This window comes from Suricata suricatta, chromosome 11, assembly GCF_006229205.1.
Source record: "Suricata suricatta isolate VVHF042 chromosome 11, meerkat_22Aug2017_6uvM2_HiC, whole genome shotgun sequence".
Taxonomy (NCBI): Eukaryota; Metazoa; Chordata; class Mammalia; order Carnivora; family Herpestidae; genus Suricata; species Suricata suricatta.
In genome coordinates this window covers 102889996-102916410 of record NC_043710.1, presented here as the reverse complement: position 1 = coordinate 102916410, position 26415 = coordinate 102889996, and the positions used below count along the sequence as shown (strand labels likewise).

The following is a 26415-nucleotide window of genomic DNA, read 5'->3' as shown; positions in this document are numbered from 1 at the left end:
GCTCTGGGAATCACCAGTATGCCCCCCAGACCCCCCTGGGTTCTGTACCTGTGACCTGGTCAGGGAAGTCGGGACTGCGGGGTCTTGGTGCCCGACGAGGCGGCTCTGGGAATCGCCAGTACACCCCCAGACCCCCCTGGGTTCTGTACCTCCTCTTTGACGGTGCCGAACTCAGGATCCAGCGCTTTAAAATGATACCGGTGACTCCCCTCCCGGTCAATAGCTGCTTTAAAGTCCTTTAGTGTCACCTCCCCCAGCCTGCAACAGAAGGCAAGAGGCTGGAGCAAGATGGCTCATCAACAGGCGGCAAAGACACGTTAGCTCTAAACCCAGGCCCCTGCCAAAGCCTCTCCCGGCAGAAAGAGCATGGCCTTATCAGGTGCCTGCCCCTGATAACCCGGACAGTTCTAGAAGAGCAGAGCTGAGGGAGCCAGTCACCATGAGGGAATGAGATGGCATTCCATCTGGGGTGACCTGGGAATTTAAAATAGATGTATGGTTTCAGCAGCAGCCAAAGCACTTCTCCCTATTTCGCTCTGGAAACAAGACCTACGGTCTCTGAGACCTAATTTGCTGAGCCATCCATATGTCTACGGTCTCTTGATTTTCTTCTCTGCAACAATATTCCATTTCACCATCTTCGTCCTTCCAGCTGCAGAAAGCCCCCCTCTAGCCCAGAACAAGTCAACAAATCTCTAGGAAAGGGACATCCTATTCCTTCTCTCAGTAGTTGGTTCCAAGTTAAAAGAAAACCTTTCTTTCAAAGCCATTTACCTCCCATGGGAGTATAAATGAAGGTGTGAAGGCTTTTAATGTGAATTCCCAGCTGCTTAGATGTGGTCATGAGACGATACCACGATCAGGGGGTAATAGCCCTGGAGGGCTAGGGTGTAATCTGTGGCTATCAACGGAGCTATTTTACGAGCCCTTAAAAAATTATTTTTCCCAACTTGGAACATATCCGTGGATCGGGGTTGGAAGCACTCTCGTGGTGTCTGTACCCAGCGGTGGGTCGAGACATGTCCCTCGCCGTGCCGCTGGTTAGTGGGAACGCTGCGCCCCGGGTCCTGATCCTGTATTCTCACTGCACTGTACCGATTCTAGACACCACTCAGCTGGCTCCGTGGGCAGAACTAGTGACTTTGCCTCCTGTCCTTTTTAAAAGAGGACTACTGACCCCAGAATCTCACCTCTTTGGTATATTGACCATGAAGGGTGTAAGTGACCGGTCAGTGAAATAGAGCACTTTAGTGCAGGTGCTGCTGACGGCCGGGAAGCTCTGTGAGTGAGGCAGCTCTGCAATCAGAGAGAGACTCCGTGGTCAGAACCCAATTTGCTCCCACCCATCCCTCATCTGCAGTTGTTCAGTGCGTCCCAGGAGAAGGAAGCTGCCTGAGGTCACAGCACAGCTTTCACACCCTTGCCAAACCCACATCCAGGGGGCCTGAGCCACCGGAAGTCACCACTGCGGCCACACAGCCAGGCGGTGCTTCGGACGTGGACAGTATCATGAAGCCATTTCTCACCCATCCCGGGGTATTTTGAGCAGGGAACAGTAACGGTCCTGACAGGCAGTGGTGCTCAGAGTCAGGAGTCAAAGAAGCCGGGCAAGATTTCAGCGAAGGAAGAACGGACGCAATGGCAGGAGCTGCGACACTGCCGACACTCATGCGGCACTCATGCAGCGGGAGAGCATGCTCCTGCGGCTCACAGAGAGACAGACGAGCGGGTACAAGAATCACAGAGCAAAGTAGCCTTAGAAACCCAGCTTCCCAGGGGCCTTATGCTTCCTGCACCAAAGGGACAAGGTCAGGGTGCCTGGGTGGCTCAGCTGGTGAACCTGCCACCTGGGCAACAGCACAGATCCTGCTGGGGATGCTCTCTCCCCTTCCCTCTCTGTGCCCCACTCATGTGCCTTCTCTCTCGCAAAATAAATAAACCTAAAGAAAATAAAAATAAAGGTACAAGACCCACCTTATCTCTTGGCTACATAGAATCTGTTTGTGTTGGTCTCATGGTTTTTAACTCAGATTCCTTGGTCCACATCTTATCTCTACCCTTTGTACAGATACTAAAGGAAATGTTTTAATTAATGACTACCTATGATTATGACTTTAATAGGAGAAAAGACTAACTAGAAACTTTTATCATAAGAATGAAAAGCAATTATTGTTGCATCTTATGATCTACTTAATGGAATTGTTAGAATAATAAAATCTCTCCAGCAATTCCACTTACACGTATTTTCTTAACTTTTACTCTAGGCCTTTCAGCATTCTTGTCATATTGGAATCTACTCTCAGGTGGACACCGACGGACCCTTAACAGTGGCTTGTGTCTTTCTTGCTTTGATGGATGCCCCGTAACTTATTACTGACTGTCAGACATCATGTGGAAGATGGTAGAGAGTGATTGACAAAATGTTTGTGTTTAGAAATGCGCACACTGCTGGTTCCCCAGCCATGCGTAGGGACGGTTAACCTAGACAGGAGCTGAGCTGGGATTGGGATTTTTGTTAAGGTTTGGTGTGCCGCCATGTTTAAATTCCTCTAGAGTTACGTTTATTTAAAAATAAATTTTAAAAATAAATAAAAATAAAAAGGATTCATCCAACTTCTTTCCTTCTATGTCTGACATTCACTTAACAGAACGTTTTCAAGGTTTATCCATGTTATGGCACGTACTTCATTCCTTTCTGTGGCTGACTAACAGCCCATTGTCTGCACATGCCAGACTTTATCCCTTCACTGAGTAATGGACATTTGGGTTATTTCCACCTTTTAGCTATTGTGAATAGTGTACGTACATGTGTGTGTAAGTTTTTTATTTGAAATCTTGCATTTAATTCTTTTGAGTGTATATATACAGGAATGGAACTGGTGGGTCATATAGTAATTCTGTATTTACGTTTTTGAGGAACCACTGAACTATTTGACAGCAGCTGTATCATTTTACATCCCTACCAGCAATGTATGAGTGCTCCAACTCCTCAACTGTCTCAACACTTATTTTCCATTTCTTTAGAGCCACCTTGTGAGCATGAAGTGGTATCTCACCATGGTTTTGATGTGCATTCCTAAGGACTAACGGTTTTCGGTTTCGTTTGTCTGTTTCTTTTAAGTTTTTAAGTTTATTTATTTATTTTGAGAGAGAGAGAGGGAGACAGAGAGCACACAAGCCGAGCCGGGTAGGGACAGAGATAGAGGGAGAAAGAGAATCCCAAGCAGGTTGCACACCCCAGCACAGAGCCGGATGTAAGTCTCAAACTTGTGAACCGAGAGACCATGACCCAAGCTGAAATCGAGTCCAACGTTTAACCGACTGAGCCACCCAGCACCCCCCCTCCCCCGCCACTCAATGACTAATCCTTTTAAGCATCTTTGGATGCTTTGGAGAAGTGACTTTAGAGCAGTGACTATTCAAGTCCTTTGCTCATTTGTTACTGAATTTGTGTTTTGTTGTTAAGTTGTAAGAGGTTTTTTTATATATTCTGTATCCTAGACATAAAATTTTCAAATATTTTCTCCTATTCTCTTTGCCTTTTCACTTTCTTGACAGTGTCTTTTGATGCAAAAAAAGTCCTTAATTTTGATGAAGTCCAATTTTCATATTTTTTCTTTTCTTGCTCATGCTTTTGATGTCTGAGAACCCAAGGTCATGAATATTTTCCCTACATTTTCTCCTAAGCGTTTTATAGCTTTAGCTCTTATATTTGTATCAATGATACATTTTTACTTTTGTACATGGTGTGAGGTAGGGGTCCATCGCTAGTTGTCCCAGAGCCATTTATTGAAGACTCTTTGCTGGGCAAACGACCACAGACTTATAGGTATTATGTGAACTCTCAATTCTATTCCACTAGTCTACTGTATTCCTTTTTACATTTGAAATAATTATTATTGTTTTCCCTTAAGAGTAAAAGTTAAGAAAAGAAGTAGATTCAGAAAGAAGATTACTCTTTCAGGAGATTTGGCTGTGATAAAAAGGAGAGGGCATAGCCAGAGGGAAGTAACTGGAAGATATTTTGAGACAATGAACTTGCTTTGTGCCTCTCATATGCCACACACTATGCCAGATTATTTGCATACAACATTTCATTTAATGTGCATAGTCCTTCAAGATGTGTTCCATTCCGTGAACAAGGGAACTAAAATTCAATCATATGGATTACACCCTCGCCTGCGGTAACACACTCTGCTGAGAGCCAAAACCACACGCCAGATCTTTGACTTCATACTCCATATTTTTCCCGCCCTATTGTCTTGTATCCAGTTTTGGACATGAGTTTTAAGTGCCTTTCCACCTACAGGGAGATACACAGTTGTCATTCAAAAATATAGTTCTGAAGCTCAGAAAAGGGCTGGGGTTAGAGATTAAAGTCTAAGAATAATCAGCACATAAAAGTATTAAGCCATGGTAGTGTGCCGGAGTCCAGCAGGTCCAAGGCTCCCTAAAGGATGGACGGTGTCGGTGAAAGGGAGTGAGAGAGCCTCAAGTTTCTTTCTGCTCACCAGGCAGGCATCTCTGCTCTGTCCTGAAAGTCACCTTTATTTATGGAAAAAATGTATGGGGCCAGCACAGAAGTGGCATTTGCCTTAGACAATGATTTCTGATGACAAATTATTTTGGCATGTAAGAATTTCCCAGAACATAGATTGGTAGACATCAGTAGTGACTGATGTAGGTGATTTAGATGCTTATCACATAGGGAAGGAAGGGATCTTCAGCATTCAAATACAAGGCAATGTTTTTAGCATTGCAAAGGCGAGAGTTAGGTCTTTGTGAGCAGGGGTCAGTAGCCTATTTTCTTGAGGGGAAGTAAAACAGGTGTCTCAGGAAATGCAACATTTGCTCCTATAATCACAAAAGAAGACGTTCCTACAATAAGTTCCTTCACAAGGTGCTATCAGCATATTTTAGGATAAGGGGACAGTCACTTCTGATACCAGTCAGCAAGATGCCTTGGGGGTCGGTGCTCAACCAAAAATAATTGAGTGGGGGAGGATACAGGTCACCATCTAATGGCGGGAGGCCTTGCAAACCTGCCTTACCTCACAAGGAGTTTTCTCAACTTAGTGAGTTCAAAAAACGGGTCCCAACAGCAGTGGAAGGGATCACCTACAGAACATATAAAAAGGCCGAGCCCTAGACCTACTATGGAGCCCAGGACAGACCAACATTCAATGGTTTGACAGAGAAGAGAAGGGGACTGTATCTAGTTCACTGGACTGCATATCCAGAAAGTGCAAGCACCAAGCCTGTCTTGTTCCTCCCTGTACCTCCAGCGTCTAACATGGGTGCTACATAATGGATGCTCGATAAATATTTGTTGAACGAATAACTGGTTGGCACTGAAGTTAAAGAGAAAGAATGTTTACAGAGAAGACTATTCAAGAATAGCAAATGCTTTTGAGAAGTCAATGGAAGATAAGGTTTGAAAAGTAACCACTTTGAGGAGGCAACAAGAAAGTCAACAGTGAGTCAACAAAAGGAACATTAAGTAGATAAACTGAGTAAAAGTCCAATCGATGGCTTGAGTGGTGAATGGGAAGAAAGGATGGAAAAAGAACAAGTGTAGACTGTTCTTTCAAGGTTTGATGTGGGGGAATAAAAGAAAAAAGTCAGTAGCCAGAGGGCTAGCGAGTTACACAAGTTTTTGTATTTTCAGAAAAGAGACATTTTAGCTTATCTGGGAATATAGAAATTAGGTTAACACCTGATTTACAAGCAGCTGGAGATTTATTTGCAGTATTTGGGATAAGTACTGTACATACACAAAAGGGTTTTTCTGGGAATGGAGGAATTTTTTAGACCTTAAAAAAATAACTTTCAAATATTTAGACATCTACATTGGCAGTTTATATTAACCTAAAGAAAGTACTAAAGAGGATAACAATAAAACAAAAAGTCTCAAGAAAACAAATGACTGTTTCAAAACAATGCTAGAAAAAGAAATTGAAACCGAAATTGAAAATAAATTAGTTCCAAGTAATCTTGGTACTAATATAATTTGTTTTGTTCCCAGTGTAAATACCTCCCTCATTCAAGAGAAAAAGCTACTGGGAGGCACAGATGTTATTTTATATACCCTACAAAAAATATTTCACTTTTTATAATTTGTGCAAATATCTTTAAGTGTTTTATTTTAGGTTTCGTTTATTCATGTGGTTTTCAAAACTGGATATATTAACATACAGAACTGGTTACGGTCAGCTTTTCGCTATTTGGTTTTGTAGATTATTTACTTTTAGAATTGGCCTGTGTGCACTGTAAAAGATAAGAAAAGGTGACCTTTATTCAACCAAAAGGTAAGATCTACGATAAAAGAGAAATTACCAGGCAGGGTAGATTTCCAACATGTTTGAAAGAACAGGGAAAGAAAATGTAATAGGTCAAATGGCTTCTTCGGCAGGGCCACTAGATGGCGCAAATCCTTTGCAAGCCTTAAACTGAAAGGCCTGAGCACCTAGTGTTACGGAAAATCCCCAAAGAAATTAAACATCTGGCCTTTAGGAAGAACTAGAAATTTCTTGTGCTATTTGGGACTGTGTGTTTTTGTTTTATATTTTTCTTTGTTCAGTGTCAATGTTTTGAATTTGTACATTTTTCAAAGATATTTTAACCTGAGTCAGCAGCATCTTGCACGGGGCTAATTGGTACTTGGGGTGATGGTAGTGATGATGATGGTATGTGTCTCCACAGTTCTAGAAGGAACTCGATTCAACTGTGTTGCTACAGAAACAACGTAAGAGTGAAGTACTGCAAGAAAAATTCTATTCTCAACATGTTAGTAGCAAGAAAAGTACTAGCTTTCTGCTCCAATATGCCACGAGTGCTTACTGAACGGTAGTGGGTACTTACTTGAGTTAGGGGGCCAGGATTCCCGGTGTTCACTACCTGCTTGAGTTCTGGGTGACTTGCCCCGAACCTGAGGAGCCACACAAAAATCCTAAAATGACCAGCAGGAGAATTTATCCAAGAAATTTAAATCATAAAAGTGCACCTAAAAATATATACTTTCCTACCACATCTTCGACAGCATACCAAATTGGACATATTTAGCCTGACACTAATGATACTCATTTGCGAAAGGCTTTCTCGTTCCCAATGCATTTTCCCATATATTTCCACATCCAGTGCTGAGCTCATCCAGGGGAAAGGAGAAGGGGAATAAGCAGTAAAGAGAGAGCCTATGGGGTTAAGAACACCATTCCTTAGACACTTGTGCGTCTAGGAGCAAGGGTAATCATGAACTCCCTCCCTTCCTGGAGAGTCACACCAAGACCAAGAGTCTGCTCCACTGAGAGGAAAACCAAAGAGAAGCAGCTACGACGTCTGACAGGGTCAGTGTCTTTTAGCCCTGCCTTCTCAATTGAACTTGAGTTCTGTGGGAGCCTAAGAGAAACACCACAGAAAGAGGCTTACCCTCCTGTCCTGTTTCTTCTGCGTCTCCATGGCGTGCAGGCGCTCCATCAGGCTGGAGATGCCCTGTTCCAAGCTGTCGATGGTGTGGTGCTGAGGATCGTGGCCACTGAAGCTGTTGCGCAGGCTGCGGAGGGCGTCCCGGACCAGCTGCAGATCGCTGGTCTGTGGGTGGAAAGGAGGTCACACTGACATGGTGCAGCGCTGCATTCTTACCCGTGTCCAGCCGCCGGGCTTAGGGCTTAGGACGGCGGAGGAGACAGGCTTCCAGGATAGATTTTATCTCTTCAAAGGAGGAGGTGTGAATGGTAAGAAATTTCCCCCACAGAAGGTGGCCCACTAATTCTTAATTAGCGCTTCACACCTTCATGCACCCAACAGATGCAAGAATCGGGGAACCCGGGTGCCAAAGCTCTAGTGCGCTGGCAGTGGCCAGGCTACTCTTCCGGTTTTAGCTGGATGGGGAGGTCCGCACCCAAATCCTAAGAACCTACCCCTTTGTGAGTGACTGGAGCAGCTCCTTTTCCTGCGGCTGGAAGGAGGAAACCATTGCTTTGAGAGTTGTGTCTGCTGTGGCTGGTCACCTACAACAGCAAGAAGACAGGATACTTGGGGCGCCTGGGTGGCTCAGTCGGTTAAGCATCCGGCACCGGCTCAGGTCAGATCTCACGGTTCGTGGGTTCGAGCCCCGCATCGGGCTCTGTGCTGACAGCTAGCTCAGAGCCTGGAGCCTGCTTCGGATTCTGTGTCTCCCTCTCTCTCTGACCCTCCCCTGCTTGCACTGTCTCTCTCTGTCTCTCAAAAATAAATAATAAAAAAGCATTAAAATATTAAAAAAAAATAAGAAGACAGGATACTTGCGGTAAGGGACAACCGTAAACCGAGATGCCCGGTCTTACACTTACTTGCACTGAGCACTTCCTGACAGTGTATGGTCGCGTATTTGTTCGTGTCTCTCTCAGGATGCGCATCCAGAAGGAGCGCAGAGACCTTCCCCTCCCGTTCACGGCTGTAACCCCAGAGCCTGACACTTCGCAGGCATCGCTGAGTGGAGAATGCGCAAAACGCCAACTTCAGCCCAGAGGCCCCACCCCCACCTCCACCTGGCCACCCGAGGGCCCAGGAGCGGGGCTCCGGCACCTCCGGACTTGGCTTTGGTGATTACAAAAAAATAAGAACAGTAACTAATATTTTTGGGGCCTGACTTTGTGCCAGGTGGCTCTGCCTGGACTATCCATTTTCCAAGATGAGTCTCATTTCTAAGGCTCAGAAGCTAAGCAAAGCAAGGTCACACAACGGTAAAAGGGTGTAAAACCGGAATTTGAAACCAAATTTTCTTAGTCAAAAATATTTTTATTTTTTAAATTTTTAAAAATTTTTAAATCTCTTTCTATTTTTTTTAAGTTTTGTTTATTTAAGTAATCTGTACACCCAACACGGGGCCCGAACTCTCAACCTCAAGATGGAGAGTCACGTGCTCTTCCGACTGAGCCAGCCAGCCCCTGGAACCTGCCCTCTTCCCCCTCTCGCCAAACAGCCTCCTAACAAAGAGACCCACAGCCTCGGTTTCAGCCCTGAGTCAGAAACGGAACCTCCCTCTTCGCCCCTGCAGACACAGGCGGGGGGACCCCCGAGCCACGGGTTACCTCGTCTGCCTCTCTTTTCATACAGTGAGCCAAAAGGACGTCTTTGTGCTCCAGCTCCCGCTCTAGGTCCACCTGCAAGTCAGAGACTACATCAGAAAAGGACTCCTTCAGGAAGAAGGGGCGGCTGGTTAGGGCTGCCTGTGTCCCCACCTGCTGGTAACTGGCCTCGGAGAGTTTCCGGAGTGCGTCTTCCAGCTTCGCCTGGTGCTGCTGCAGGAGGCGCTCCTTCTGGCCCAGCTCTTTCTGCAAGAGACAGAGCGTGCAGATGTGCGGCAGCACCAAGGGCGCGCAGCCAGTCACTGTCGGCCACGCAAGGTCGCTTGAGCGAAGTGGAGCCTCCGGGGCAGGAGTTCTTTCCTCGAGCTACACAGAAGACCTCACACGCCACAGTGATCTTACCCAGTGCAAAGGCTTCTTGCAAAAGGAAGGAGGAGGGGAATTATCCTTTGTAGGACGGCCACTACATGCCCTGCGTGCTAGTCAGGCATAAAGCTGAAGACAAGTTTGCAGACAACGGGCTCGGGACTCCTCTTATTTAAAAAAAAATTTTTTTAATGTTTTTTATTTATTTTTGAGACACAGAGAGAGACAGCATGAGCAGGGGAGGGTCAGAGAGAGAGGGAGACACAGAATCTGAAGCAGGCTCCAGGCTCTGAGCTGCCAGCACAGAGCCCGATGCGGGGCTCAAACCCACAAACCATGAGATCGTGACCTGAGCCGAAGCCCGACGCTTAACCTACTGAGCCACTCAAGCGCCCTTTGGGACTCCTCTTAGACATGCTATCTATTCTTAAGGATGACTGAATCCAAGGAACACAGAAGATTTCCTTGCAAAAAGGCAGCAGTGAGAACAGAGTGCTTAAGAACTCTGAACAATAGCAACAACAGACTGTTCACAAAAGGTCTGAAGGAAATCATTTCCAAAATGGTAAATGTTCTTACTTTATAGTCTCCCAAGAGCCTGTTCCTCTCATCGAGCTTCCTCTGCAGATCCACCTGCAAGAAGGAAAAGAATTAGCTGGCACAGAGACACCGTCTGCCAACCCCAGGGGGAAGCCAGCTATGTAGTAAGCAGAGTGGATGTTGCCAACTAGAATACACAGCACAGAGAGGGCAAGGTTATGGGAAGAACACACAGCCGCTGTCTTTAAGTGAGATCATCAAACTGTCAAACCACAATTTAGCCTCTGTCTCAGTGTCTGCAAGGTTGAAGGGCTCAAGGCCAAGGTAGTATGGGCTTTCAGCCAGGAACAGAGAATAGTCGGACAGGAAATGAAAATAATTGCAGACACTGAGGGCAGGCATCCAGAAATAAGACAAGAGAGGTTAGGATGGCAGATGTCATCGGACGTCATGCAGCATCCGATTTTGCTACGGGGGCTCAGTGAGGTCAGAGTTCATTCATTTAATTCACATTCTGGTTGTGCAGCTCGTCTTTGTCCATGTTTGCCCTCAGCAGTTCCTGTTTGAGCTGAAGAACTGACGCGTCCTGCTGAGTCAGCCGCTGCTGTAAGGCATCCTGGGGGGGGGAAGCATACTCATTACTGTGGTCCCAATTAGTCAGTCAGCCACTTGTCACTCTAAGGTGCTCCCCCCTTACTGCGCACCCAGCGTTCTGGCAAACTGGGAGAGAGAGAGAGAGTTCTTGCTGCAAGATGAGGAGGGATTTTTCTGTCCGCTCCCAGGATGCTCGCAACCCCTGTGTCCCCTAGCTGACCGAAACCTGACTTTTCCTCCACCCATCACTCACCCCTGCCTGCACCCCTACCCACACCCGCATTCCTGTCAGCACGAGGTCCTAGAGAATCAACAGCCTCGGGATCAGACAGACCTAGATCCAGAGGTCAAGTCTACCGCTTACCTTCACGACAGTGACCATAGACAATGCCCTCTCCTTCCTTCCACCCCGGCTTTCTGGTCTGTACCTTGGGCACATAAATACTGAGGAGCTCTCTCTTTCTTCTCTGCCAAATCCCCATTTGCTAGAGGGCTGGGCCCTATGGCCGCCTCCCGCCCTGTTCACAAGGAAACCCTGGAATCACCCCCCTTGCCTTCCAGAGCCCCACTCCCGTTGCCTTCCAATACCTAGTGCGGACCGGGATTGGGATCGTATCTCCATGCTCAGAACTGTCGCCGGGACTGATGCCTTCTCTTCCCAGCGCCCTACAATCTTAGGGTGTCTCTCTCTCACCTTAGACCCCCTTGGTTCCTACCAAGCCTAAGAAAAGGTGGGCTGTACACACTTAAAAGGGTCAGCGTGAACACATTTCTCCAACCATCGTGACTTCAAGTGGAATTAATGGACTGCAATGTATCTTCCCTGAATTTTCTCTCTTCACAGACTGCAAAGAAACGGTGTGGGCTCTGGAGAATGGGAGAGCCCAGTCTGGGATTTTTTTAATGTTTTTTTATTTTTGAGAGGTGGGGGGAGAGAGAGACACAGAGTGCAAGCTGGGGAGGAGCAGAAAGAGAGAGAGAGAGAGAGAGACAGAGACAGAGACAGAGACAGAGAGACAGAATCTGAAGCAGGCTCCAGGCTCTGAGCTGTCAGCACAGAGCCCAATGCAAGGCTTCAACTCATAAACTATGAGATTATGACCTGAGCTGAAATCGGACACTCAACTGATTGAGCCACCCAGGCGCCCCTACACCTTCCTCACTTTAAACAATTTCATAGTATTGACTATTCAATGGGGCTCAATTGTCCGACTTCAGCTCAGGTCATGATCTCCCAGTCCATGGGTTCGAGCCCCGCGTCAGGCTCTGTGCTGACAGCTTAGAGCCTGGAGCCTGCTTCAGATTCTGTGTCCCTCTCTCTCTGCCCCTCCCCTCGCTCACACCCCCGCCCACCTCATTTGTGCAGGTGCACTATATCAAAAAACAAACATTAAAAAAATTGAAAATAATATTACCTATTCAAAAACTAAGTAAATTAAAATTTTAAGAGGACATTTTTCTTTAGAATGGAAGAAGACTGTAAAAACTGTTTTTACATATAAAAACTCCAGGGGGGCACAGAGGGTAGCGGCAGAACCCTGGGTCCCAACCACTAGAGACAAGCTTCAGCAAAGCAAAGGCATCTTCCTCAACGTTTCACTTCCCTCCACAAGGCCCTTGACTTTGCTAATATCCCACAGCCCGTTAAAGGCTCCCGCAAATGTAGAAGAGGCCATGGGACCCGGCTTCGCTCCGACTACCCACTCTCAGCGGTAGACAACGTTACCATGTAGAGTTTAAAGAGTTAAATGTCTTTTTACCTTTATCCCCTGTAAGTTTCTGGCTTCTTGTTTACATTTCAGCAGCTCCTTCTGCAAACCAAACAGAGTCAGATCAGACAGTAGCGTCGGGGTTGCTTCAGAAGCATTACCTCATTCCGTCAGTAAGAACACAGACCTCGGATAACCGGTCCCCGAGAAACGAAGCCTCTACTGAGGCAGAAAGCAGGTCGGGCTGCAGTCAGTAGTAAAGGCTGACTCACAGAGACAAGGACGGGACCTATTCCATTCGCTGCGGTACCCAGGCTCCCATGCAGGTAGAGGAGAGTCTTGCCAAGAAAGAAGATACCGTCCATTGCCATAGGCTCTCCTTCCTACAGACTCTTCGCGGTCAGGAAAACTGCACTGTACTACCCGGAGCTCCCCTCACTGACATACACAATCCCGTCTTACTATGCCTGCCCCCGGGGTCGTTTGTTCAGCACAGGGTCAGAGCGCTTCTGATTCCCCACGTGGGCATTATTCTTTCTAAACTCAGCAAGAACACATGTAGCCCAAAGACGAAATGCTAATTATCCCTCCCTTAGAATGGACTCGACGTATGTACACAGAAGTACGTATATAACCATCACTAGGAAGGAGGGTTTAGGGGAGGAAGGCCCATGACCGAGACCCTGCACTCTTCTTTTCCTATTGCAGCACAGCGAGAGTTTGGAACTAACATATCTAAAACGGAGATTCCTAACATGGGCTCCACAGATGGGCTCCAAAGTTACTCTATTAAAGATTCAGCTCAGCGAGTGCGTGTGTATGCGCTCCTGCCTATTCCAGGAGAGACGATTCGTGGCTTCACTCATACACCTGGAACTCCAACAAAGGTACAACCCACTGAACCAAAAGCATTCTGGGAAGAAGTCATTATAAAAAACCATGCTGGACTATAGTTAATACTACGATATTGTGCACTTGAAAGTGTATCAAGAGAGTAAATGTTAAAAGTTCTCACTGAAAGAAGAAAACGTGTGTCTGTGTGGTGGATGTTAACTGGACTTTGAGTGGTGATCATTTCATAATCTATACCTCTATCAAATTAATAGGTTACACACCTGAAACTAATGTAATGTTATATGTCATCTATCAAATTAATAGGTTACACATTAGTTACCTGAAACTAATGTAATGTTATATGTCAATTATTTTTAAAAAGACCATACTAATATTTCTTTTAGTTAAAAAAGAAAAATTATGAGGCACTTGGGTGGCTCAATCGGTTAAGCATCAGACTTCGGCTCAAGTCATGATCTCAAGATTTGTGAGTTCAAGCCCCGCGTTGGGCTCTGTGCTGAGAGCACAGAGCCTGCTTGGGATTGTCAGTCACCCTCTCTCTCTGCCCCTCCATAACCCCCCTCAAAAATAAAAATGATGAAGCATTTAAAACATATAAAAAGTAGGACCCATGACACAGATACCTATTATCATCACTAATACTGAAAAGACAATATCTTTTTTGCCGTATTTAGGACACATCTTCCTCTTTCTTTCAATGAAAGACATAAAACAGACACAGCTGACGTCCCAAGTCTGCATCCCTCTCCCTAAACCCATTCCTGTTCAAACAGTGCTGTATCATGTTCCCATAATTGTTTTCAAAGAGTAAAATGCACCTTTTCCAACATACCTTTAGGTCCTGATTCTCCTCCATACTCTGATCCAGACGACTTTGGATTATAATCTGAATATAAGGCAAAAAGAGATGACTGTGTAGCTATGTTGTGAAATGCAGGGGTCATTTATTCAACAAATATTTACTGAGCACCTGTCCAGGCTAGCCCTGCACTATGGACGCAGAGAACAGGAGGCAGCTCCTCCCCTCTAACGGAAGCACACACACGTGGAGGTACAAGTCAGTGGCCATGGGTGGAGTTTTACACAAGTGTATGTGGGTACTGGGCACAGGGCACCGGGGAAAAGGCAAAGGGATTACAAAATGACATTTGCCTCCTAAGTAAGTAATGGCTGTTGTTTTGCAGAAAATGAGCTAGAGGAGGTCAGGAGGGGAAGGAGGAAAACCAGCTGGAACGCGGCTAGAACCCCGGACGGAGGCCTGAGTGAAGGCAGCGGCTGTGATCACGGAGAGACGTGGACGGAAATGTTTAGAAAGTGAACTGACAGAACCTGGTGACTGGCTATAGACGGAGGGCCTAAAGGGTTCAAGGACGGCACTGAGATGCCTGCTTTGGGTGTCTGGGGGGGTGGACAGTGAGAAATCCAAAGGGACAAGGAGTTCAGGTGGCAGGGAGAGAAAAGCTGTTTAGTTTAGGACTCTGAACTGAGATGCTCACGGGACACAGAAGCGGAGACAATGAGCAGGTGGTAGATGCTGCACAGACAGATCTCTGACTCCACAGAGAGCGCGGAGCCAGAGACAAGTATTGGAGAAGCAGCATCTGAGTCAAGTGGGAAGTGAGTGCAGCCACAAGGCGGGCAACACTGCCCAGGTCCTAAGACAGAAGGGGACCTCAGTGGAGCCCTGAGGGGCACCCACCTTTCAGGCATAGGCAGAAAAAGAGAAGCTTCAAAGGGAACCTGGATGTAAACGATGTGAGGGTGGGGTTTTAGGTCTGCCTCACGATCACCAGATCCCCAGCACCTCGAAACGGTGCCTGGCACATGGTTGGCACTCCATAAATATTTGTTGATGAGGGAAGGAGGGAAGACAGAAGAAAGTATAGTCAAGAAACGTATGAAAAAAACCCGGAGAGCTGGAGTCAGGGAAGAGAGCATTTCAAGACAGTGTGGACAACAGTCAAAACCTAAAAGCACATAAAATACAGAAAGCAGATGATCTGTGGTCTAGTCACAAAAGGAGGAACTCACCAGTTGTTCCTCAGGATTGCCTCCCGGTTCACAGAAGGCCAAGGGCCTGTCCTGTTCATCTTCAGGTAAGGATCCATTGAGCAGTAAGGCCTGAATCACCACGAAAGTAGAAAGAAACCAGACTCCCATCAGATGACTGAGCCCAGGGCTGACCTTGGTAAGCTTATCCCAAAGTGAAATCACTACTGGGCTTCCTCTCGAGATCTCCTCGGTGATTTCTGGTCCTTAGATACCTCTGATTGCTCATCTTGGAACTATGGGGAGTTCCTTTTGTCAGTCCCATGCCTAGGCCTCTTTTATCTCTCTGGACGCCCCTGAACCCTCTGCTCCTTGGCCCTAGCAAATCCTCAAAACTCTAGAACTTTCCTCTTAGAAGTTACATTTCAAATCACAGCTGCTCAAACTGAATTCTACCAACTGGAAAGTGAACTAAAAGTAGTATCGAATTATCCCGGCCTAGAAAGTTTATTACGGGGGCACCTGGGTAGCTCAGTTGCTTAAGCATCCGACTCTTGATCTCAGCTCAGGTCAAGATCTCACGGTTCATGAGTTTGGGCCCCACATCGGGCTCTGAGGTGAGAGCACAGAACCTGCCTGGGATTCTTTCTCCCCCTCTCTTTCTGCCCCTCTCTCGTTCCGCCCCCCCAGAAATAAATAAGCAAACTTTAAAAAAGTTTATTATAATGAATTAAAATACATTCAGGTATGTGACTCTCGATCTCAAGGTTGTGCGTTTGAGCCCTATGTTGGGTGTAAAGATTACTTAAAAATAAAAATAAAAAAATCTTAAAATAACATTTAGAGCACTGACTTGGGTTTGATTTTTTTTTTTAAATAATTGAACATTTTTACTCCCTGGGTGACCTGTAGAGAACAAGACGGAAAACATTTACAGGGAGATGGCCTCCACTCTCCGCTCCAGGCTCTGTTTTCACTAGAATATGAAGAAGGGGCAGATTTACCCTGAGGTTAAGGAACCTCAAACCCAGGGCCCCCCTCACATCCACTGCCCCTCCAAAACCTTGTACTTAGTTTTGTACAGGTGACCCTTGAATGACATGGGTTTGAATTGCATGGGTCCACTTACATACAGATTTTTTACATATACAGTACAGTACTGCAAACGGATGTTCTCCTCCTTACGCTTTTTTAAAAAGTTTGTATTAAATTCTAGGTAGTTAACATATAGCATAACATTGGCTTCAGAAGTAGAATGGAGTGATTCACCACTGACATACAACACCCAGTGCGCATCACGAGTGCCCTCCTTACTGCCCATCACCCTCCAGCCTCCCCCTCCATCAACCCTGTTATCGATCACTAAGTCTCTGATGGTTTGCCTCCCGCTCTTTTCCCCCTTCCCTTATGTTCATCTGTTGTTTCTTAAATTCCACATATGAGTGAAATCATATGGTGTGTGTCTCTGACTGACTTGTTTCACATAGCATAATCTCCTCCACCACGTTGTTGCAAATGGCAAGATCTCATTCCTTTTTTTTAAATTAAACAAGGTTAAACCAAATATAGATAATTTTTTAAGGTTTTTTTTCATGTTGATTTATTTTTGAGACGAGAGACACAAAGTGTGAGCAGGGGAGGGCAGAGAGAGGAGACACAGAAGTGAAAGCAGGTTCCAGGCTCTGAGCTGTCAGGACAGAGCCGGACGTGGAGATTGAACTCACAAACCATGAGATCATGACCTGAGCCAAAGTCAATGCTTAACCTACGGAGCCACCCAGGCACCCTAAGATTTCATTCTTTTTAATGGATGAGTAATATTCCTCCTGTGTGTGTGTGTGTGTGCGTGTGTGTGTGTGTGCGTGCGCACGCACACACATATATATATATATATACACATCTTCTTTATCTGTTCATGATTCATTGTATATTTGGACTCTTTCCATAGCTTGGCTACTATGGATAATGCTGCTATAAACATTGGGGTGCATGTGTCCCTCCAAATCAGTATTTTTGTATCATTTGGGTAAGTACCTAGTAGTACAATTGCTAGTTCAGAGGGTGGTTCTATTTGTAACTTTTTCAGGAACCTCCACACTGTTCTCCAGAGTGGCCGCACCGGACTGCATTCCCACCAACAATGTAAGAGGTTCCCCTTTCTCCGCAGCCTTGCCAACACCTGTTGTTGCCTGTGTTGTTAATTTTAGCCACTCTGATTTAATAAGTCCATGGAAAATTTGTTTCTGTCTGTTACGACCCACATGAAAAATGCCCGCAGAGGCAGAACGCACGTTCCCTCTTGTCCCAAGTCACACTCGCCCTCCTGCACACGCCGGGACCCGCGCACAGAGCTTTCCAAGTCCCAGAATGACATGACCTCTGACAAGCAACTCCTGGCCTCGGCTCGCAGGCAGTGCGTTAGCCAGACGGAGAGACGGAGCCAGTCTGACACTGCGGTCAACCTCACTACCAGGAAGGCAAGCACACCAGATATTCTGAAACCTCTCAATCAAGAGAGTCCCAGACACCTTACTAATCCTGTTTCGGAGCAAGAGGATCTCTCATCCAGGCCAACGCCCAGCACTTTATTCTCAGGAGGCCTGAGACACAACGTTACACAGCCACGACAGACGCGATCAGACCCGTGAGCTGAGGAGTAGGTGACATCGATCCACTAAGTGCTGGCACCTCCCAACCGAGCCCTTCACCGAGTGGGCCTGCCTCTTCCAGAAGCACTGCTGTCCACCCTCGAAGTGTGGGGCCAGCAGCACTGGAATCAGCTGGCACCTTCCAGAAATCAGAGTCTCTGGCCCCATCCCAGACCCACTGAGTCAGAATCTGCAGTTTAACAAGAGCCCTAGGTGATTTATACGCACCGTGAAGTTTAAGAAATGCTGGTTGAGCTCTAGTGATTTCAAACCTGAGTAAAGCACGTCATTTGCTAAGGAAAAAAAAAAAAAGGTGGTGGTGTTTCACTGTGGTTTTGATTTGTATTCTCTGATGATGAGCAGTGTTGAGAATCTTTTCATGTGTCTGTTGGCCATCTGGACGTTTTCTTCGGAAAAATGTCTATTCGTGCTTCTGCCTGTTTCTTAACCTGATTATTTGCTTTTTTTCCTTATGATGCTCTTAAATTTTTCTTTCCTCTAACTTACTTTGTTATAAGAACACAGTATGTAAATATGGTAACATTCAAAATATGTATTAACCAACTATTTATTAGTAAAGCTTATGTGATGAGGGTACCACAGGCAAGCTGAAGGCAAAGCACCAGCTAACACCCCGCACCGCCCCCCCCAGGTGGGACATGTGTGATATTCCTCAGGCACCCCTGGATGCCCAGGAACAAAGGAAAGGAAAAAGCCAATAAATGCTAGAGATCACAGTCATGCAGGACAGGAGTCTCCATCAGTTTACAAATGTCTTTGTAAAATTGTAAGAAAAAGGCCATCCTGGGGCGCCTGACAGGCTCAGTTGGTTAAGCATCCAAATTTGGCTCAGGTCATGATCTCCAGGTTCATGAGTTCAAGCCATGCCAGTAGCATGAAATCTGCCTGGGATTTTCTCTCTCTCTCTCTTGCCCCACACTCCCCTCCTCCACTCTCTGCTCCTCTTGTGCTCTTTCTGTCTCAAAATAAATAAAGTTAAAAAAAAATTTAAAGGAAAAAGCAGTCTTATCAACAACCTAATCTCTAGAAACCTATAGACTCACTTTCCTGGAGCCCCAACATCACGCATCCCTCCACAGTGATGTGGGAAACAAAAGCACGAAGGCGATGGCAGGTAAATTTCCCTACAACCTGCTGCCCACTGACAAATACTGGAGACTGGCTGAGTATAACATTTCTCCAGGAACCCTCTACTGTCTTAATGTCAGTGCCTTACTAGAGGGAAAAACAACCTGAGCTTGACAACAGTTAGGTCTCCAGTATCTTAAGACTCTTCTTGAGGCGCCTGGGTGGCTCAGTTGGGTAAGCGTCCAACTTCGGCTCAAGTCATGATCTCGCAGTTCGTGAGTTCAAGCCCCGTGTTGGGTTCCATGCTGACAGCTCAGAGCCCGGAACCTGTTTCAGGTTTTGTGTCTCCCTCTCTCTGCCCCTCCTCTGCTTGCTCTCTGTCTCTGTCTGCCTGTTTCTCTCTCTTTCTCCCTCTCTCTCTCTGTCGCAAATAATAAAACATAAAATTTTTTTAAAAAAGAGTCTTCTTTAGCATATGAAAGCCCTTTTGGAAACCTCCCTTTTGCCTTTACCTCCCCTAACTCCGTAGTGTATAATCAGCCACTCCTCACAACCCCAGTGCAGTTCTTTCTGCCCAGAGGTCCTGTCCCCAGGCTTTAATAAAATCACCTTTTTGCACCAAAGATGTCTCAAAAATTCCTTCTTGGCCATCAGCTCTAGGCTACCCCCCTCCCCTCACTCAGAAACTGCATCATTATGGTCAACAGTCAGCCGATAGTAAATACATTTTAGGGGAGTCAAAAGTTAGATGCAGATGTGCGGCCGCGCAGGGCGCCGGTGCCCCTGGGCCCCACCCTGGGGTTGGACAAAGGTCGAGGGTGCTCCTAGTCTGTGATCTTAGTTTGAAAGGAGGCCCCACACCGCATCCTTCCGCGCTCACCAAACCTGGAACCACCTATGCAAGTAGGTGTTTGGAGACCCATCAGCTCAGTGAAAGATACAAGAACGTGTCCCCATTTGATGGTTCAATTCTGTCTCACTTCAACCAGAAGAGTTACAGAGGTTACGTCCTGTTTCAGTACACAGAACACAACTTGCATCATCGATGCTGGGATATAAAAACTGTTTAAAGTCCAGGCACTGGTTGTTCTACGAAGCACTAACTAATAACAAAATTTCATGTAATAAGTCCAGTGGGTTTGGCGATGCCAGAGCGTGGCCAGAGGCGTAAGAAGACAAGTTTGAGAAGCCGAAGATCTGCAGAAAGAGCAACATCACAGAAATACTAACTCTCACGGCCAAGTGTCCGGCGGGCTCTAACGGAGACGGGTAGTAAGCCAGAAATCCTGCATGTGGCTTGGCAAGCAACGTGCTCATCACTGAAAGAGTTAAGAAGCCTAGTGAATGCTGTGAGCTCCATTGTATTCTATTATTGGAACTGAATTCTCATTGTGATCGTGTGGCTGTGAATTAAAACAACTCTGTTTGCAGGCAATATCAGGACGTTGACTTTCTGCCTGTCGAATCTCTTTTCTGTGAGTTAGTTTCTGTCTAATCGGATTTCCCCCAGACTGAAGAAGGCAAACCAAACTGAAAGCCAAACTGATGGATATCGATGTTCATATAATGCAAATTATCCTGGGAAAGACCCGCTTGGGCATAATCCCAAAGTTCGCACACACAAAAAAATTCCATTAATTAAGCCAGTCCTCAAAGGAGGGGCAGATAAGGGATCTCAAATGCAAACATTTTAAAAATAACAAAGCAAGTGGGGAAAAATCAACAACTGTCCTTGGGAATGTTAGGCAGGAAGCATTCCTCCGACCCTCCTCAGCTCCTGGGGCATACATTATGCAAACTGTTTCACCGGGCACCAATCTCCTTTTTGCTTTAGGAACCCTTTGTGTCCCTACCCAGTGGCTGGCTGGCTGCGGGCACGCCCTCCACCGCCAGCCGCCGGCTGCCAGAGCCACTCACATAATGTGGCCTTTGTGTACGCATCCATAAATATTTGACAATTCAGAAGCGGTGCAGCTCCCAGCACAAACAAAAAGGAATCTTCCTGGGCAATTTCAGGGTCACCAGCACACGACCAAGGCTCCCCCGCACAGGGACAGACGCACAAAGACACAGGCTCGGGGGTCATCCGGGGCGGGAACTAAGTTGAGTGGGTCAGTGGGTCTCTGGGGGAGAACTGGCGAGCTGGCACGAAGGTACAGAAGAGACTGAGGGCTTTGTCACTCAAGGAAAACCTGTTACCTGATCATCGCGGCATGGCACCCGCTTGCACACGCATTAGGAGGGAGCTAGGTCCCTTCGCTAGACTCAAATGGAGACCTGCAGCATCACTGGCTCCTACACTCTTCGGCTGTAGAGTTCCTGGGGAGGAATTCCTGACTGTCGCAGTGCCATTCTTTGGGGACACTGGCAACTGCATGCAGGCCGCTAGCTGCGGACAGGGGGGAACCCGCCTGCGAGCAGAGAGCCGGAGACGGGGTTTGGTGGGGGTCCCCGGTGGCTCCCACGGCTGCAGAAACCCCAAGCAGCTGTGCGTCCGTACGGCCCACGTCAGAGCCCTCGCACACGAGGAACGTTCTGCCCTTTGAGTTCTTCTCCCTCTATCTGAACTCCCCACTCAACTCTGACCTCATGCCCAACGGAGTCAGGGTATTGTCAATGGACACTCGTGTCGTACCCGGTCTGAGAAACCACACAGAAAAGGGCTACCTGTAATCCTGAAATCATTTTCTTTGCTTCCTCCATCTCTTTTTCCAAATGTTCTTGCTGTTCCAGCAGCTGTTCTTCCCATGAGGTCTCCAGACAGGTCCCAGGGCTGCCTGGCCGCCAGTCTCGGGAAAACGGAGAGTCTGTCTCCTCTACAAAACGAGAGGGGGGCGTACAGGTCATGTTGGAGCAGACAGTGGCCGGCAGAAGCGTTCCCAGTGTCTCTGTGTTCCCAGTGTCCCTGTGCTCACAGGTCCGGGTCACCTGCCTTCTGGACCTGGCCCCACTGCACAAACCGGACTCTCCACCAGGTGGGGCTGTGACACACAAAGAACTCGCTGTTCACTCAGAACAGCACTTAATCTGCCTGGGAAAAGGAGCGCAGAACCTTCAAGAAGTAAGAAGACTCCCTCCTGGGGAGTCTTAGTATGGGACGCGTAGACCCTACTCTTAATTCTCTGGAACTGACACCCCAAAGCTGGATTCTGCCACGTACAAAGACTGGAGCCGCCAGTTACAGGGAAAACCAAACTCTTGCTGGTGGCGGCGGAGCTCCAGGGGGGAGACTCCAAGGTAACTAACGGTCCCCGGGCCCTGCCCTCCTACCTGAGCCCCTTTCACAAACAACCGCCACCCATGAGTCACACGGGACACACACCAGTGAAAACACACTTGCACAAACTGTTCGATCTCCCTCCCTGGTTTTGTTTCATTTTGCCAGGTTTATGGTCTCTTTTCGCTGGTTTCCGGGTCTTTCTGTTTCATCCCATCTAAGTGTGCGTGCGGCCATTAAAAATAAATTGTGGAATACAGAAGGGTATACACTCTCTGCTAAGTGTCTTCATTCGTTGGTGGGAATGTAATTAGGTAATCCCTCTGGGCTGCTGTGAAGACTGAACGAGGTGACTTGTGTGCAGGGCTCCGTGGTGCCCGGCCCAGAGCAGTCACTCAGTAACTGCTCTCCTCCCCAGGGTCCCGGGAGTTTCCGAGTCAGCAACACGACGGACTCTTTGATGCTAATACCTGGGCTAGAGGGAGGAATTGTGCTCATTCTCGTCTGAGGGCTCCAGTTTCATTATAATCCTTAGAGACGAATAAAACTCTATTGAAATCGCATGCTTTGCTGCCTCCTTGCTTCCCTCTATGTTTACGTAAGAAAAAGGAGAGCAACTGACACAAGGAGAAGTCTGAACAAAGGGATCCCTTTGTGGTCCTTTCTGTAGCCCAAAAGCCTGACGCAGACCTTGCATTTTATCTTCCCACAGACACTTCCGCCTGTATTAGATACTCCTGGTTCAAACTTAAGTCAAGGAATCACTGAAGTTATTCCCATAACACAGGAATAATAAAATCGGTTTACGTGGGTGAGGCTTCGGACTGCCCCATGGTCGTTTCCTAACTCACAGGCAGCCAGCAGAGGAATGGCCTGTCTGCCCTGCTGTAAGATTTTTGACAACTATGACATCAGAAGTGACATTCTGCAAGAGGACAGCCCCATTCGCTGGCTCAAAGTCACCGGAGCCCTTTAGAGCTGACCCAGCATGCACGGCTGTGGAGAGGGAGAAGGCCAGGAGGTTTATGGGTATAGTCAGGACCCCCAAGTCTTCAAGGCAATGGCTGTTCTCTGAGCCAACCCAGGCACGCTGACCGACAGTACCTGTTCTGTTCTGTATTCCTCCAGAGGGAATAATCACAAAATCTGCCTTCTCTTCCGACTGGGTTATAATGGACTCGCTCTTTGCGCTGTGGATAGGACTGGGTGAAGTCAGGCTGTGATGGAAGGAAAAGGAGGAGAGACAATTGTTGTGAACAGTCATCTGGAAGCCAACTTTCATAATTTATCCCAGAGACGGGTTTTTACTCATCTTCCTCCTACTGCCTAACACAGTCCCCAACGCACAGTAGGAAGAAGCATTTGTTGAATGAGTGCACGATGAGCTTCCTGAAAGAATGAAATGAAAGTCCTAGGAAGTCTTTTCCACTGCAAGCCTGCCTCAAAGCCTAATTCATAAAGAAGAGATTTACCGGAAGGACGGGTAATAGAGCATCTTAAAGAATTCCCAAGTTCCGTCTTGTTTGCTTTGTTTCTGGTGACTTACCATCGCCTCTGTCCCTGGGCCCCGTTCAAAGACTGATGTAAGGTGCGTCTTAGTAGTTTGGGGAGCTGGAAGGAAAAATCTACCTCCAATCCACGGATGTCCCACAAGCATCGCCAGCAGAGTAACGTGACAGATCAGCCCTAGGCTGGTCCCGAAGGAGGAGGCCATACCAGGGAGGATTCAGGGGGAGAAAAGGCCAGAGTGTGGACAGTGTGGGGCTGGGCAAAGGGGCAGGGATACAGTAACGAGGATGAGACATGAGAAGGAAAAGGGGAAAAGACCTGCTAGGCCAAGGGAAGGGTTTCCTCGTTTGTACCATCAAAGAGTTACTTAGACCTCTGCCACGCCATTGCAAACTGTCATCAGAAACCATGAGAGACTCCTGAATACTGAGAACAAACTGAGGGCTGATGGGCGTGGGGGAGAGACGAAGCGGGGTGACGGGCATGGAGGGGGGCACTTGTTGGGATGAGCACTGGGTGTTATATGGAAACCAACTTGACAATAAACTATAAAGGGGGAAAAAAAAAGAACCAGAATCTTCTCGACAACTCCTAAATTCTGATACAACTATCAGCCTTGGAGGGAACTGCTGGGATTGTCAGGGAAGATGAATTTTAAAGTCGCAGGATAAAGGCAAATCTGCAAGACAAGATAGGAATGTGAGGCTGATGTTTTCATCTGATGAGGAAAGGAATCCGGAAGTGCCTTTTCTCTTTGCACCGCACCTTGAGAACATCAGCTCTGAACCGATCTCAGGGGCTGTGGGGTCTCCAGGCCCAGCCCCCTCTCAGGAATTCTTTCCAAATCCATCACCCAGACAACAGGGAAAGTGTCTAGGACGCACTGACCCACTTAATGTGCCCCTGAAGTCTCCCAGGCTAATCCTCACAGCCGCGATCAGGAGTTAACATTTTGTCTTCCTTGAAACCAGTAAAAGCAAGAGCTGAGCACAAGTGAATGTAGTCCGAGATTTCAGAACCTTGGAAGCAAGCAGCCTGAGGACTGGTGTCTCATCCTCCTGGTTGATCCTGAGTTTAAGGGCTTTGGTGGGAATGACCTCGGCCAAGAATACATTCTCACGCTTATTAGAACCACAGGAAAAAAATGTGAAATTTTTTGCTTCTTCAAATTAAAGAACATCGCTTAACCCCACCTATAGGTCCATAGCCCAAGCAGACAAGAGAAGTAGAGAGAGGCAAGAAGTGGCATTTAGGAAAGGCGATTGCTTCCAGAGAACTCTCTTATCCATCTTTCCCCACTCAGGCAACCTGACTTCCAGGCCAACACGAATTAGCTGCTGGAAAAGCATTAGTGTACTTCACTTTTCTGTACTTTTGAAGGTACCATGTCATTTAAAAGGGTAACAGATCTAGGACCACCATTCAGGCGGAGGCTTTCACCTTCCTACGGAAATGGAGATCCACGTGCAGAAACATGCCTGCATCAGCTGCTCTCTGAGAAACATTAAAACACTTCCTTAGCTGACAAGGTGCTACGGTTGACACGTTCCAATGCCTGCGTTTGGCTGGACCTCAGTGGGGAGGTGTGAGACGCGGGGGGGGGGGGGGGGGGGGGGGGGGGGGGGGGGGGGGGGGGGGGGGGGGGGGGGGGGGGGGGGGGGGGGGGGGGGGGAGGGGTGTGAAGCAAGGATCTGGAAAACGGTTTGCCTCAAAGCCGAGACGCATGCTCAGCTCCACCTTCTCCCTCTGAAGCGAGCGGTCCCCCTTATAAGGGCAGGAGGAGGAGGATGTCTGCATACCCAGCCCCACCGGGGGAGTGGCAGTGCTGCCGAAAGGAAAACAACATTTCTCTTTCTTGAATTTGAGGCTGCCAGCGTGTGAGGCCATGCAAAGGGGGGACCGGGAAACTAGGTGGTCACGGCAAAAATTAAAGGACCCGAGGAAGCAAAACCCTGGGGCACATGCGGAAGCTGCAAGATTGCTGCTCCCTCCCCCCCCCACGACCCCCCAGAAGAGCCACAACGATGAAGATGAGCCACAACGATGAAGATGAGGCTCTCAACCATCCGCTTCAGGTCACAGGAAGAGTATTGTAACGCTAAGTAACGGCAGGATTTAGGTTGTCCCCGATTGGCTCCAAACCCCAATTCCGTAAACAAGCAATCCCCTGCCTGCCATCCTAATCCCCTCAAATCAGGGCACTGATTACAAATCAGGTGTGACTGATACATTCCTTAATTCCCACAGGCCTAACATCTCTCCAATGTTAACATCGGACAACTCTCCGGCCAGGTCCAAATTAGAGTAAAATCAAAAATTTTTTTAAATGGGTAATGGGCGATGAGAAAGAGTCCTGTTGACTCCTCAATGCCCTCCCACGGGGAGACAGAACCAGGTAAAGGGCCCCTCTCCGGCCCCTACGCCGGCTCCAGGTCCCTACACCCACTCGCTGTGTTCTGTAGTGACAACCCCAGACCCGCGGCCCGTGCTTCCCGGCGCAGCGTCCCCACCCAGCCCGGCGGGTCTCGGGCCGACAGCATCCTCCGGTCCTGGCCCTGCGCCACCCCCCGCGCCCAGCTCCAAAGCCAGAGTGGCCTCTGCTCACCATTTGACCTGCGTCCCTCCCATGGTCCCGGCCCGGCTCCGGCGTCAGCGAGCCTGCTCCCCCGGGTGAAGCGCGAGGCTGGGAGTCCCGGCGCTCCCGACTCCGGGCATGTCTCCCCGCGCTGGGGCCCGAGGAACCGCGCCAACCGCGGCCCGGCTACCGGAGCCGCCGGCCGCCACCGCGGCAGAGAGTCGGCAGCGCAGGGGGGCGGGCGTCCCGGCCGCGGGGA

General features: G+C 47.8%; 1 protein-coding gene across 6 annotated transcripts in view; it reads right to left on the bottom strand.

The window, feature by feature from the left end:
- The window catches only part of DIXDC1 (DIX domain containing 1), a 64715-nt gene that overhangs the window by 4484 nt on the left and 33816 nt on the right, over positions 1-26415 (bottom strand). Inside the window, exons 1-15 of one of the 6 annotated variants that reach the window (XM_029956097.1) lie at positions 26187-26409; positions 23177-23289; positions 21523-21671; positions 15161-15250; positions 13962-14015; positions 12326-12376; positions 10483-10587; positions 10011-10064; positions 9219-9311; positions 9069-9140; positions 7917-8006; positions 7426-7587; positions 6862-6928; positions 1191-1296; positions 150-258 (exon numbers count right to left, since the gene is read on the bottom strand). In XM_029956097.1, coding sequence (XP_029811957.1) covers positions 150-258; positions 1191-1296; positions 6862-6928; positions 7426-7587; positions 7917-8006; positions 9069-9140; positions 9219-9311; positions 10011-10064; positions 10483-10587; positions 12326-12376; positions 13962-14015; positions 15161-15250; positions 21523-21671; positions 23177-23289; positions 26187-26209 — 1338 coding nt within the window. In that variant the 5' untranslated portion in view covers positions 26210-26409. Of the gene's footprint in view, positions 1-149; positions 259-1190; positions 1297-6861; positions 6950-7425; positions 7588-7916; positions 8007-9068; positions 9141-9218; positions 9312-10010; positions 10065-10482; positions 10588-12325; positions 12377-13961; positions 14016-15160; positions 15251-21522; positions 21672-23176; positions 23290-26186; positions 26410-26415 lie in introns of those variants that run through there. The other 5 variants (XM_029956092.1, XM_029956093.1, XM_029956095.1 and 2 more) reach the window with 5 other exon arrangements.